Source organism: Dama dama, chromosome 24 (assembly GCF_033118175.1).
Source record: "Dama dama isolate Ldn47 chromosome 24, ASM3311817v1, whole genome shotgun sequence".
NCBI classification, from domain to species: domain Eukaryota; kingdom Metazoa; phylum Chordata; class Mammalia; order Artiodactyla; family Cervidae; genus Dama; species Dama dama.
The window spans coordinates 48,529,344-48,545,234 of record NC_083704.1 but is presented as its reverse complement, the minus strand read 5'-3'; the positions used below and the strand labels follow the sequence as shown (position 1 = coordinate 48,545,234).

General features: G+C 41.3%; 1 protein-coding gene across 3 annotated transcripts in view; it reads right to left on the bottom strand.

Annotated features, from left to right (window-relative positions):
* ARHGEF3 (Rho guanine nucleotide exchange factor 3) overlaps positions 1 to 15,891 on the bottom strand; it is a 305,270-nt gene that overhangs the window by 129,450 nt on the left and 159,929 nt on the right. For all 3 annotated transcript variants that reach the window (XM_061128326.1, XM_061128327.1, XM_061128328.1), the window contains one exon: positions 12,182 to 12,244. In XM_061128326.1, coding sequence (XP_060984309.1) covers positions 12,182 to 12,244 — 63 coding nt within the window. The remainder of the gene's footprint in view (positions 1 to 12,181; positions 12,245 to 15,891) is intronic.

Genomic DNA, 15,891 nt, shown 5'->3' with positions numbered 1-15,891 from the left:
ATATCCTCTTATCTCCAGGCTGATTTATATCATTAGCTCATAAAAACCTGGCATTATGTTCACTTATCTCGCTTTGTACACCACACAGTCTCTTCAGATAGGCCTTGGTTTTGCCTCTTGTTTTATGGATTTTCTTCCAAAAGGAGAGAACACAAACATGTTTGTAGAGGAAGACAGATATTCTTACAATGTCACCAAGATAAATCCAGTTCATGTTTATAGTAACCTTCTGAAGGTCACAAACATGTTTATAAGGTTATAAACATGAACACTGAAGCGGCCACTCATTCATTTATCTAACAAATATCAAGTAGATGTGCTCTGTGCCAGATATCATCCTCTATGTTGGAAATAGGTCAGAAAACAAAATGAGAGCTGTATTGTAGTGTGGACAGATACTAACAACAACAACAACAAAAATGCGGCAGGTGATGATAAATACCATAAAGGAAAAAATACAAAGTCAAGTAGGAAGAGCAGGGAGTGCTAGGGTGGGGTGGGGGTGGGGAATGAAATGCTGCTCTACGGGGGTAAGGGGTGGGGTGGGGGGTCGCAAAAGCTGGTCTAAGAATATTTGAGCAGATACCTGAAGGAAAAGGGGAAGTCAGTCACAGGGGGGCCTGAAAGAGCTTTCCAAATGGAGAGAAACTGCAGTTGCCGAGGCCCTGGAGTGTGAGTGTAGAAGGAAAAGGCCAGGGTGGTGGGAGCACAGGGAAAAGAGTGTGTGGAGGTGACGGGGTCCAGGAGTAGCAACGCGACCTCGTCGGGCAGGGCCTCGGGACACAGCAAGGACGCCGAGCGAGGAGGGGGACGTGAGAGAAACAGCATGTGATTCAGCCTTGAGACAACCCCTCCAGCTGCTGTGCTGAGAGTGAACAACAGAGAGTCAAGGGGAGAAGCAGGGAAGCCCCTGGAATCATTCAGACTTCATGGAGAAAACGGGAGCCGGATGAGGGTGGACCAGCTAGAGAAGGTGCCAATGGTGTGGTTGCGGCTCTACTGAGAGGCGGAGCTGAGAGGTGTTACCAGCAGTCACCTGCCGATCACCACAGCTGGGCTCAGAACAAAGCTTTGCAGAATGAAACCAATAGTTGAGGCATTTAGTTAAATATTCCTATTGATTGTTATTTACTCATTTAAATACATATTACAACATCTTAAAATTACATTAAAAATTTAAATACATTTAAAAACAAACTTGTTCCCCCTAAAAAGGTATAGAACTTCCCAGCCCTCTTGTTTTAAGCAACCCATAAACATCTTTATTTTCCCCTTTCTGGTATCATTTATCCTCTATGAGAATTCCCAAGTTTACATTGGAAAAAAATCCACTCAACAAATCTTGATAGAGAGCTGGGCCCATACCAGCACTCTCTCCAGCAAAGCCAGAAATAGTATCTCTGCCTGTGTCCTGTCCCATGGCCCCTTGATATTTCGCATCATCAACAGCAATTGAGAGCCTGTGTCAGGCATTGTGTCCCGACCCTACTTGCACTATCTTATTGAATCCTTACAGCAACCTTACTGTCTCCTGCATTTTCCAGCCAAGGAAACCGTAACACAGAGAGGCTGAACACACTGTGCAAAGTCACACAGCTAGGAAGTGGTGAACCAAAACTGTTAGCTTCTGCCTCCTCCTGGGTTTAACGTACAATCCAGAACACAAATCCTCAGAATTACATTCTCGCTCTCCCTCGGTCACTTTGGGTTGGACATGTAACGCGTCTCAGCTTCAGCTGCCACATCTACAAAATGAAATATATTCAACTAGATAATCTCCAAGGTTCCTTCCAGGGCTCTTGCTTTGAAACCCAGTGTTGGCTCACTCTATGGAGAGCACAGATGCGAAGCTCACCTGCAAGACTATGACTTCCCAGGGTTAGTTTTCGCCTAAAATCAGCTGAAGTATGTCCACAGCTGAACCTCTGGGCTGATCAGCAAGAAATAAGTCAACTTCAGGCATATTCTCTGGGAGAAAAAGTTTAGCAAGCAGAATACATAGTAAAATTCCTTTATTCGAAACCAATCCTGATAATTGGATTTATTTCCTTACAGAAAGGAGAAAACCAGTCCTGGGTAAAAAAACTAAAACGTGCTTTCTCTGTGATTGGTTAACTTGTAACAAAACAGTATGCAGTTCCCACTTGTCTGCAGATGAAGGAATCTTTAAGTTTCTCTTCCTTCAGAGTCCTTGTGCCGACATACGGTACAGTCCAATAAATACCTGTCAGCTGAATTAGTGGATGAATCACTTCCATGAATGCACTAAACAATAAACAAGTGAACTCATTAATTCTATAGAAATAAATATCTCCTTGGATAGAATTCATACAGACCTGGCTAGCAAAAGCACCACTTTGGCAAATAAAGGTGAAGAAGATACTTTAGATTTATTGACTTTTGTGTTCAGTAGAAGATTTCAATTTTAGAGGCTGATGGTTTGAGGTGTGTGGGGAGTAAAAGTTTAAATCTCATTTATGTAACTAAGAGAGAAAAAAAAATGTCAGTCTGCTAAAGAAAGAAGCAAAACAAACATTTTCAATTCCCTGCAGGATTTCTAAGGAGTTAACCCAAAACTTTGCATTTGGACCATTGAAGATAATAAACCTGTGATTCAAACACTTCACCTTCAATATCAGCTATGAATGTAGCTCACAGAGAAACCACTTGCTCATACTGATCAGCTCTCCACAAAATGAGCCAGGCATAGCAGCGTTAAGTTAGAGACCTAGGTGGAGGAAGACACGCAAATTCTGAGTATTCTCATGGATCCTTCATTCTTTTTACATTTTTCAAAAGTTCCTCCAAAATACAAGTAATAATCCAATAATATAAAAAGTTTATATACAATAAATGTTAAGGGAACAAAGTCAATCCACCACCTTTCTTCACAGAGAAGGGGCAGCAGACACAAATAAGAAGAGAAAGAAGAAAGAAAAACAGCTTCTGTTACTGAAACTAGGACTATATAACCAGATCAAAGATGAGGCTTGATGCAATTACATAAGTCATTTAGGGGAAAAACTCAATTAGCTGGGAATAGAAGCCCAGATGGTACTTTCTAACCAAGATTATTTATGTAATTTTCAGGTAGACAGACCCAGGCTATGTTTCAGAAAAAAATAAACTATAAGAAAAGTATTTGCAAACAATTATTTTCTAGTGACTTTTTACTGCAAATAATCTCAGTCAAAATAGAATTAATGATAAACTACAAAAATTTAAAAGCACTTGAGATGTAAATATAACAAGACTTTTCCTTTAAATTTACAACTGTAGTTTCGTATTTTTAACCATGGATGACAGAAAAGGAATACACCTCTGGAGATACACAAGTTTAATAGCTGCCCAGCCTTTATTTAAATGAAGCCCTCACGATGGAGACAAAAGAACCTTTCCTCTCTATTAATTCTCCTGGCCTGTTCAGATCTGCATTTGGAAACAGTTTGGTTTTTAACTGTGTGCACAAAAACTTGAATTATAAAAATGGCAACTTATATTATTCATATTAACTTTAAAATAACCAGTGCACAGGGGTACTTTTTTGCATCTGCCTTACTACTTGCTCTGGAATATGAGGATGGTCATTGTAACTGGGAAATACTGGAAACAACAGAAACGCCCCTCAGTGGAGAATGCTGTTAAAATAAACTATGACCCATTGTCTCGTGCAAAAATAAGCAGCAGTTAAAACAATGAGACATATCCTTCACTAAACGAATGGATAAATAAACTATGGTACATCCATACAACAGAATATTATTTCCGTGATTAAAGGAAAAAAAAAAAGAGCTCTCAAGCCATGAAAAGACTTGGAGGACCCTTAATGGCTATTACCGAATGAAAGAAGCCAATCTGAAAAGAACTGCGTGAGGTTCTGGAAAAGGTAAAACTATGGAGACAGTAAAGAGATGGGTGGCTGCCAGGGGCTGAGATGAGAGAGATGAAGAGGCAGAGCACAGAGCGTTTCCAGGGCTATTCTGAAGAGACCATGATGGTGCCTACATCATTACAAGTGTGTTAAAACCCAGAGAAAGTACACCGCGTGAACCCTAACGTAAACTGTGGACTGTGCTTAATAATGATGCGTCAGTGTAGGTCCATCAGTTGCCACGCTGCACCACTCCAGTGGGGGACGTTGATACTGGGGGCACACTGTACATGTGTGAGGGCAGAGGACATATGGAAATTATCTCTACTTTCTGCTTAATTTTGCTGTGAACCTAAAACTGCTCTAAAAAATAGACAATTTAAAAGAAAAAAAAGCAAATTGCAAAGTAAAACAAAAAAATGACAACACGTCTTTACAAAGCCACCACAAACTAACTTTTATAGCTCTATCTATCTATATATCTAAATATCTGGGAGGAGACTAAACTAATAACCAGATTTACCTAAGAAGCTAAGTGGGACCGTGGATGATTAATGGGTTAGTTAACTTGTTAGTTCTACAGCTCTTGTTTGATTTTTTTTTTAATTGTGGGAATATATAAGCAGTGTTACATGTGTAATTAAAAATAAAATTTTTCTTTAAAAATATTTACTTTACAACTTACAGTAAAATATTCAAAAATAAATTACAGATATAATGACATTTTAAATACTTCAGTATTCATCTTTTAAAAACAAGGACATTTTTCTACAATAGCAGGAAAAGCATAAAAGATTTTGTACTAAACTACTGGGGTGAGTTAAGTCATTTATTTAAAAAAGCTAAGCTGGTCTCAAAGAAAAATCTAAATAAACACCAAGAGTTGAGAACTGAACTGATTTAATGCTTATAGCAAAGTCTTTCTAAAAACATTATCATCATTATCCCTATCCTTTAGTTTTATGTAATGTTTTATGTTCCCTCCTTTAAAACACTAACAACCTCATATACCAGCAGGTCAAAATCAATTATATATATATTTTTTAAGTTTTAGTCATTTGAAGTACTAAAGTAATACAGTACAAAGCTTATCATAACAGACTGAGTGTCTTAAACAGGGATTCTTAATTTAAAATTCTCAGAAGCCCAAGGATTGCATGGATTCAATTCAGAGCATCTGTGAGCTTGGATGGAAAAAAAAAAAAAAAAACCCACTGAAGATCAGTTTTACTAACAAATGAAATTTAGCACTTCCTTTACAAATGGAGACCACAAATCACAGAAGCATTAGCAGACCCATGACTTTATCACCATAAAAATCACTGAGTTTTCAAATCACAGCGTGGCTGGTGAGGGTATTTCAAAATATCATTTACTCTTACCATTTCATGGAAGGTGTATGAGATGTTGGATTTGTTGCCAGATCTTGTTAATTAATGCATTAATTAAGAAGCACATATGTAACTCTTACCACAACTTTGTTTTTAAATATTTTGATAACTATATTTCAGTAAAATTGGGTTTTGTTCTAATCATATATTGTATTTTAAGCACATCTAAACAGTCTTGGGGGTGGGGGGAGGTTCAAAGGTTTCACAAGATGCAAAAGGTTAAGAACCCCTGGAACTCAAGCACCCCTTCCTGTAAACCCATTCTCCCAATGTAACCACTATCCACAATGTAGTGTATGTCCACTCCATTCCTTCAAGTGGACACATATATACATAACCATCTAGAGGTGTAACTTACACAGTTATGTGCTCTGTAATCATGTTTTACACTTCTATTTTGCAATACATTTACAAGTCTCTATATAATTTAGTCACTCACGCTGTTTCCAGCTTATGGCTATTATTTTTAAATGCTGTAATAAAACTTCTTGTATACATCTCTTTATATTCTGCTTTTCTTTTTAATTTCATAGTCAGTTCTATGTATGGAACATTTGTGACAATGACATCCTCCAACTGAACCAAAATTGTATTATGAAATCAACAGCAACAATAGCTGGTGTATTTTGTGCTTACCAAGGGCCAGGTATTATATGCTCTACATGAATTAACTTATTTTAATCCTTATAACTCTAAGGCAAGGCACTACTATGATTTCAGGTTACAGGTAGAGAGACTGAAGGTGATTAATCTCTAAACTTCCAAAGTCTGTAATTCTGATGACAAATTCAAACAACTAGGTATACTCAGAATACAGGATCCCTCAATAATCCTGGGCCCCATGGGGGTCACTGAAGGGGGACAAAAGATGATAACTGACACTTTGTCCCGTGATCAGCTTCTGAGAGCATATCCTGAAGCTCCCAGGAATTTCTTTGTCACTGTGCTTTTCAAGAGGTGGATCAAAGAGAAAAGACCAGAGTGAATTCACAGTGAAATGACAACCACTGACAACCTGATTGATTAGGCCAAAGGCAAGATAAAAAAGGTAAAGAATATGCCTGCCAATGCAGGAGACGCAGGTTCAACCCCTGGGTTGGGAAGATCCCCTGGAGGAGGAGATGCCAAGGAATTCCCATGTATCTCAGAATTCTTGCCTGGGAAATCCTATGGACAGAGGAGCCTGGCGGGCAATAGTCCACAGGGTCACTAAAAGAACTGGACACAACCTAGCAATGAAACAACAGTCACAGCAGCAAGATAAAATGTGCCTATGTCAACAATGAGCAGATCTGCCATCAGAGATTTGGGTTGAGACTCAACACAGGATCTCCACTACTGTAGGCCCAGATAATTTCATAGGCAGCAAGACCAGATTGTAATTCCAAAACAGGAAAAAAAAAAATTTCCATCAGGTTAAATATAAATACGCGCTATTGACAACCCAGTCTCAGGGGCAGGCCTGGTCTCCTCGGTGATAAGAGCATTATTAAAATCTCCCACGTAATTCATCAAGGCCTCATGCTGGTCAGGGCAAGGCTAATCTCCCCAGTTAGCAAGTTCCAGAACAGACCAAGAGAAACAAAACCACAGAAATGGTATCTTTTGTAATTATCTGGACTCTGCCGAGCAGAGATAAAATAATCCTGCTGCTGTTTCGTGTCTGGTTTAACATGTCCTAGCAAAGAAACGTCATTTAGCTTCAGTGAGATGGGAAAGCTTTTCCCCCTTCTCATGTGTCAACTCTTGTGCTCTGAGCATCCAAGTAACAGGGTAAGTAACTGGAAAGCCCAGGTTATAGTACTCTGAAGGTGCATGGTTATAAACCTCAAAGAGGGGGTTGCCAAAAAGACCAGCTCCACGTCCTGTCCATCATCCATCACCAGAAGCCCTAGAGCCAAACGCTTTCTCCTTCCTGTGTTGGAGGCAGCATGGAGAAGCTGTGGGGGCCAGCTCGCCCGGCCTTGAATCTACAAGAACGGGGGGTTTTGAGACAATTTCTTATTTCTCCAAGCCTCAGTTTTCTCATCTACAAAAAGGGTATGATAACACCCGTGGTCACAGGACTGCAGTGAGGGTTAAATGGGTCTCATCCCAACCCCAATTATAGTTCAGCCACCTGCCCCCGCCGCATGGAAACGATGCCCCACCACCAACTCCACCACCACCTGTCCCTCCCTGCCAGGTAAGAGAGATCCTGGGCTCTGAAAGGGCAACAGAAGGGGCTCCTCCCGAACAGGGGGTGTTATCAAAAGTCCCACATAAAGCCGCGCTTAGCAAGGGACCAGAGATATAGCTGAAAGAGAATGTGGCAAAGACAACTGAGAACAATCCCCCCTTCCGAGTTTCCACACAAGATGCTCAAATGCTCTGAACTAAATTTCTGCCTCTCACTGCCAGAAGGGGTATAAACCTGTGAACAGGTTTAAAACATATTCATTCCCTTTTAGCCAGGAATTTTATATTTCACCCTACTGATAAAAGAATCACACAAAGATATTCTTGGATGCCCATCAGTGGTATTTGTAATAGTAAAAAACTGCAACTTATCTAAATATCCAGGGAAGGACTGGCTAAATAAACTTGGTGCATCCATTTGACAAAGTATGGTTATTTAAAATAATGTTATTGAAGAATGTTTCAGGTTGTGGTGACATGATTTCAGTATAGTAAATGGAAAATACAGGAATAAATTAATATGTGTTACGATCACCATTAAAAGTGTGTGCTTACATAAACTTTAAAAGTCGATTGATAACATATGTGCTATTTAGGACTACATGTACATAGCAAGTTTATAGACAGGGAAGGCAACAATAAACATAAACACGGCAGAGCAAGGGATTTTTTTAAGGGCCTGTGGAGTCATTAAGGGCACGTGTCTTCAGTTGGATTGGTAGCTACCTGGAATTTTTTTTTTTGCTACCTGGAATTTTACATTATCCTTTATACCACTTTGTATGCCTGAAATATTTCATAACTAAACAGTTTTAAGTGAATGTGTATATAATACTAGAAAGGTAATACACTGAAATGTAGCCACTACTTTGAAGCAAGAATATAGTGAATTCTAGTGTTCACATTTTCCAAATCTGCAACAAAGAGCATATACTCCTTTTTATCGTGTACACTGTTTCTTCCTTGGAAACCGTTCCTGTGCCTATCCCAACATTCGTATATTTTTTGATAAAGGATGTTTGATGCTAAGCAGTGCCCTGCATCAGGGTCACACCTGGCTCTTCTGCCAAGGGCCTTGATTGGGGGACCATGAAACCCAGCTCTTCACTCAGGAGTCTCTCGCCCACTAGAATTCAAATGAGAAGAGTGCTGTGGGGGACGCAATGTCCCTGAAACCATCCCACTCACATCCTTTGACGTGAGAGAAGATTTGTAGGCAGCTTCTGGGAGCATTCTCCACTCTGCAAATTGTTCTCAAAAGTGTTAAAAAATATAGTCTGCTTCCCCCACCCCTCTGGAATAGTTTGCGTTCTATCCTGCCAGGAAGCTGGGGGCTCAGCCAGTGGACTGGGTAAAGTGGTGGGAAAAAATAGAGACCAATTATATTGTCAACTAGTGCAGACTCTCCAGTCACAATTCATTTTTCACCAAGAGCTGGAGGTGGAGGGTGGGAGAATAATTCTGCGGAGATATGTCACCATGCCTTAAGACCCTTCCAGTTTCCTTAGAGGAACTCTTCACGTGGGGTCTTGGCTGGGCTCTGTGAGGCCCACAGAATCATATGCCAATCTTGTAAAATTGTCTGGAGCCCAGTGCTATCATCAGATTCTCAAAACAGTCCATGACACACCCCGCCCCCCAAACAACTGAGGATCCCTGTTCTATAAGGATACACTCTTTTCTTAGCTTACCCACTCCTGTTTGGTGTCTAAGTTCAAGTTCAATAGGAGGTTACAGGAGAGTTCAGAAGGAAAACCCTCTAGCAGGCACTACCAGAATTGTCATCTGAGTCTTTAAAATAAAGCAAGATGTCAACGGGAATGTTTGGTGTTATCCACAATCAGACACCAATATATGCTTTTAATCAAAGGGGGAAAGTTTTTGTGTTAATACTTCCCAACTTTACATCACAGATATATTTCTAGAAAGGGGGTACGTGTGTTGAATTCCACATACACACTGGGAAGATCCACTCTTTTCGTTGTTGTTACAACTCACTAACCAGTAAGTATTTATGAAGACCTCATTGTGCAGCACTGGGCTAGGACTCAGTGGAAACTTGACCACGATCCCCCAAAGATCCCTGTCCCCCACTCAGCAACTTCATGTTCAAGCATACATCTGGTGAACATCTTTCCACTTATGAGGTGGAATTAAAATTGAGAGTTAACTAATGTTACTTTCCCAAGCCCTCACATCTTCCGGTATGAGTCATCCACTGGAACCCACCTTTTTTATCAGATACTTTCCACTACACATAGAAACAGGCTCAAAAAAACTCTTCATTAATGCTGCTGTGACTCTACTGGACATCACCATTTAAAAAGCACCTTTGAGGAGACTACAAAGCCATTTATCTATTAATTCATGGGACTCAGATATTTGCTCAGACATTGCAGCCTTTATGGCTACAATCTTCTCATGAGTGGTTGCATCCACCACTTCATTCATCTTGTCTCTACCAAGTACCTGTTAGTGTGAGGCACTGAAAATCCTCTGTGGCCACATGTGTATCTGTCCCACAGCCCGTCATCTCTGTACGGCTTGGACTGTCAGTAAACTTGCAAAACACCAGTTTTCATGTCCTCTAACAGTTCTAGGACTCTTTTAAGTTTTATAATGATTATAATATTACATGACAATATTTGGAGGGAACTGCCCAGATTCTGGAATCTGTTTGCCAAGAATCAGGAAAAAATAACAGACAAATCAGAAAGGAATTTGGCCGCAGGTGAATCCCTAAGCATAAACGTAGACTCTTCCATGAAAGTCTCTTTACTGTGACAAAACATGATATGATATGGTTAAGAGATATAGCAAGGGAGGGAGATGTATCTTTTGTGGCTGCATAAGGAGAAAAGACATCAAATAACTCATTATATGAGCTTAGATGACTCTGATCAGAAGGTAAGGTCATGGATGCCAATTGACACAAAAACCAAACCACAACTCATGATTGCAAATAATCCTTTCATGTAAAAGCGTTTAGTAGTTCTTTGAATAAAGCTTCTAGAGACATGTTTTTCTGAAAAATAAACATAGTTCAGGAAAAATGTAGCATGAGGCATGATCTTAGAAATGATCTAGGTTAAAGTCTTATTGAATCACTACAGTTCCCTGGGCCTCTACTTCATTTTCAAAGTAAGGGGACTGGACTATATGATGGCTAAGGGCTCTATATATTCTGAACATCAACAATCCTAATAATTGCCACAAAGTTAAAAACATTTGCAAACACCAGAAAACTTGTCAATAAAGAAAGTTCCAAAAAAAAAAAAAAGAAAGTTCCAAAGACTTCACTTGTCAACAACAAAAGATTCAATGAGTAAAGTAAAAGCAAGAAGAACATCGTCTTTTTTGTCCTATTACCATAGCAACAGAATAAACTGGTCCAACCCACCAATCTGATGGTTTGAAGACTGGAACAAACACCATGTGGCAAATAAAGATGTGCGAATATATTAACGCTAGCTAGCACAGGATCCCTCCATCACAGCTATGTGCATCATAGAAAACTCTGCCACAATTAAAAATAACTAAGAGAGCATTGCTTATATGGGTAAACAAATGTTATCAGGTGAGAACCCAGTAATCTGTGTTCAAAGGAGCTTCAAATTTTTACAATGGTTTAAAGACTGGATCTCAAAATTGTTTTTTAACAGATGAGGCCCATAGAGAGGAACTGACTTGCCCAAGATGACATCATTAGTTACAGACAGAGCCAGCACCATGACCCAGTTCTTAATTCTTAGCATAAAAGCCTCAGCTCACAACAGTGGCTTTTGCGGTGTCTGTGGAGGAGGAGGACCAGGCCCTAACGTTAGATGGATCCACCATGCATGCATGATGATTAAAGTTCCAGGGAGTGTGAACAATGAACAGACATGGGGAGCACAGCGGGTGCCAGAATCCTGACCCCCCAGTCCCTAGACAATGAGAGCATCAGATGCCTAGGGAGTCTTCCCAACTGTGTCACTGGGGAGACAAGGAGGCCACACAAAGAAAATTACTGAAATTCAGCATCCAAAGATGTGGGCCTGAAAAAATCCAAGAAAGCTTTTGACCTCTATCATCACTAGCACAGTTACCAGGTCACTCAAACATCTTTGGCAAACTTCCACTTTTAAAGGAAAACACAGTGAGGTGAACATTTGGTGAGTGTCTACTATGGACCAGGCTACGTGGTTGCTACTCTCACTTTTATTGTTTTGTGTGATCCTCACAACAATTCTGTAAGTCTTTTCCACATGAGGAAACAGAGGAGAAGATAGGTGTCATACAAATCTAAGTATAGAATCTTCATTCAAACGAAGCTGTTGAAACCAAAGCCACTCCCTCAGCCATGCTGCCGGACACTTCTGGCCTTTGAGCCACGCAGCTGCTTGAGTAGGGCCAATCTGCCAACTTCCTCCAAAGGGGGACAAGCATCTGATCCACCTTTAGTAGCCAGTCTCTAACACGGCACAGCGGCCTTTATCTAGATTCTATCCAGATGCACTGATTTCATCATTCATTTTATGAGAGAAAAGACACAAGCAATAAACAAGCAGCTTGGAAGTTTAAGCTCACCACACAGCTTCTTCCAGTAAGATGAAAAAAATTTTTTTTAACATTTCCCCCCAGATCCCAACCTCCGTAACTGGATCCTGGAAGCCCACCTAAAGCCCACACCATGTTAACAAATACATTCAGAGATGAGAGGTGGTCCCATGCCAGGGGATGTAGGAAGGACTGTACTTACACTTATATCAAGACTACAAAGGCTAACCGCATCTTCATCCTGGGGGCTCTGCTTCCGTTTCCGCTGTGAAACAAATAATAAAACAAAGTTCAAATGTAAACAAGGATTATGACTTCGATTAAGGAAAGAAAAAAATGCAATCAAATAGCACACGTAATCCTTATCATTTCTACCATGTTACGCAAAACCTTAGACCGAGTTCTAAGAAAGCCTAAGAAATTACAGGAAACGATTAAGCTCTGGGATAACTGATTTGCATTACTGTTCTTATTCAAGCCGCTACAGTTTGTTTCTCTTTATAGTTTCTTTTTTTCTAAATGTCTCTGTATAGAGAGACTTGGAAATTTAGACACAGAGTTCAGATTTTTATTAACATGGAAGAAGACATTAGACTGGAAATAATCTAATTCACTTAAAGATATTCCATTTTTAGAGCTGCTTTGTACATGTGTAAGTTAAATTTGTTCTAAACTTCCTCCAGGGTGCCGATGTCATCACAGAACCAGGATGTTGGAAGGAACCTTAGACATCTTCTCCAACCTTCCCATTTTAGAGCCATAAACACCAAGACTCAGAAGAGTCACTATTGCCACTGAAGAAAACTATATTTGAAATGAATTTATGACCATGGAAGTCTATGGGGTTGGAAAAATGTATTATCCTCTGTATAAAAAGAAGAGAAACTCCATTCACAAACACAATCAAGCTCTTCAGAGACACATTTACTTCTCTTCTGCATCTCTAGCTTAACCAATCAGGTAAGGATTTCTCGAGTCTCTAATTTGTGACTTGCTAAGTCCCCTACTTGGTAGAAAGCTGCTGGCAGACCAGAATCCCTGGTATGAGGTTACAGTGGAGTGGTATGAGAAACAGTTGGACTCTTCAGCCCTCAAAGAAGTCCATCACCTCCTGCCTTTTCTCCTCTGTTAGATGATGAGTGTGAACACAGGCAGATGCTGGAAAGCACCCAGTCCTTATCTGTCCTAGACTGTCTCACTATAACTCTTCTATCATTTCTTTAGCTCAGCAAAGATTTGTTGAGCACCTATTATGCACCAGGTCTTGTGTCTGCTCCCAGGAATGCCAAGATTGGCAACTTCCCTAGTTAAGGAACTCATATTAACTCACATAATTATCATATTCCTGTAAGAGACTCAGACTCTGGTGTGATTAGAATGCAGTAAGATCCAATTATCCTAGGGAAAGTCACTTCACTTGCCTGAGTCACCACCCTTTCTCAACTCTAAGGTGGAGGTGGTAACATAAGCTTTTATTCTCCAAGAGGGCGAAGTAAATACAGTGACGTGTGTTAGCACGCAGCAGAGGGCCTGGTGCACAGTGAGTGTTCAGCCTGTGGACTGGAGGGCTCTGGAGCACAGTGAGGGGGTAATTAGCTTGGCCTTGGTGGGAGCTGGGGGTGTTTTCTCAGAGGAGGAGGCATTTGAACAGGTCTGACGGATGAATTAAGAGTTTGCCAGACACAGATGGGGAGGAGACTGGGGCATCTTTTCCATAACCAGCTACCTAGATGTTTCAAATCCTAAAGCTTAACATGGTTCCCTAGAGTATGGAGTGGCAGATCCCATATATCATTCCACTTGAGCAGTGGAAGAATTTAGAGATCCAATGCTAGGAGCCAGGATCCTCAATCAGCCATTCTGAGATACTATCCAAGAATCTTCACTAACAAGTCCACCATGTGCCTGGTGATTGTCAGGGAGTTAAATACTCCACTCAAGGGCTTTGGGGGAGCCCCAAGAGGACGCTGAGAGCCGCCTGTCATTTTGGGGGGGTGGTGCTGCTTCATGTTTGTGTAGGGACATGACCCATATTGATTCATCATTCAGTTACAATTAAAAGTGGCACTGTGGTGTCATTGAAGCCAATTCATTGGCCTGTATTTATATCCTGACTTTGGAGGCAATTAGGGCAAGGCATAGTTCCCATTCTACAGGTAAATAAATTGAAGTTAGGAGAGATAAAGAAATGGCTCCCAAGTTACACAGCTATGGTATAACACCCTGAATCCAAGATTCGAATTCCTAGGGCAAAACCCTTCACACACACACACACACACACACACACACACACACACACACCATTTTAAGCATACTTGGCAAACAGGTTATGACTCATTTGCCATTCGGAATGCCTGGCAGCGTCCACCTCGAGTGCTATATCGAGAAGGATTTCACAGCACAGCAAGTAAGGGAAGGCCGCACTCAAGCAGTAGCGTGTGCTGGGGTAAAAGAGGAGGGATGTCTGCGTGGCGCCCCGCCACCCAGGACAACCTAGCCATTTCCTGAGCCTGAATTCTCTTGCCTTGAGAGGATGCAGAATTAGACCTGCGCTCTTGGGAAATCCCATGAGAGGGCGGAGGCTCTGGGATGCTATCTGTAAAGTGGCCATTAACCACCAGGTCAGGCTGTCCTGAGGATCACAGAAGATATGTATGCAGCATCTGGCACAATGGCTGGCACATGGTAAGGGCACAATACACGGTGGCATTTTACCCAGTATTACCCAAACCATAAGCGACAGAGATATATGCCGCTATCTGGTGTTGTTAGATTATGGAATTTTATGATGCTACAGTTCCATTGTGAGGGCTCAATGATTTTGTCAACATGACACATTTACAGTGGCCTGTTACCCCAGAAGTCCCAGCCTAGTGAAGGAGAGAGGACACTGACAGAGGCTCTTTCTCTTATGGGCATGCAGCCCTCTCCAGACTAACTCAATATATCACCCAGGGTTGGAACACAGCCTCCTGAGCATCACTAACCCTAGATGCTTCTATGCATCCCAAGACAAATGCAGAAGATAAAAGTCCTCTAGTGGCCTTTAAAGTAAGCCATAGCAAGTTAACCTGGGATAGAAGATCTCCTTAAGAAACCCACCCATTTTACAAAGTAAAATCTGCATGGATTATCAAAGTGGGTGTTCCTTTCAATTTCCATTGCATAGGGTGCTAACTGACCACAGTCAGCAACACAGAAGGAGTCTGCAATTTAAACTTTGGGCCCAACGCAAACACCTTCCAGGGTCACTAGGTCGTGTGCTCATTTGCTGTGTTCACTGAGCACTTCCCATGTGCGAGGCCCTGCTCTGGGTGCTAGGATCCAGCAGTGAACCAGGCAGGCATGCTCTCTTCCCACTAACTGGGAATAAAAAGAAAACAAAGTATTTCATTAGACTGCGATCTCTACTGTGAATGATTCAGAGAAGCTGTAGAGACAGAGACCAGCAGGAGAGACCCACTTCAGAGAGATACTTTAACTTTCTGTTTTCGGGTTGACTTTCTTATGAGACGCAAGCACACAGAGGCAGGATTTAGTCGGTCACGATCACATTCTTAGAACAGGCTACAGTACCTGGCGCCTAGCCAACTCCCCCAGAAGAGTATTTCTTCATTTGTTGTTGATACTTCTGACCCTGCTCCCTTTGAGAAGCTTGTCTTCTTCACAATTACCCAACTTCGGGGAAGGAGGGCACAGTGGAGGGGAACAAACGGGTACCCATCCCACCAGCCCAGCACCACCCTTCCGGGCGCATCAGAAGTCATGGAGAGATGACCTGGGGCAGCTCCGAGGGAGGAAGAACTCTGTGTGTGAAACCCCTGCATTTACACACTTGGTCTCATGGGTTCTCAGCCTATCTGAAGAGCCAGAGACCCACCCTGTTATTCTTGTCACATTCACTGAGGCGAA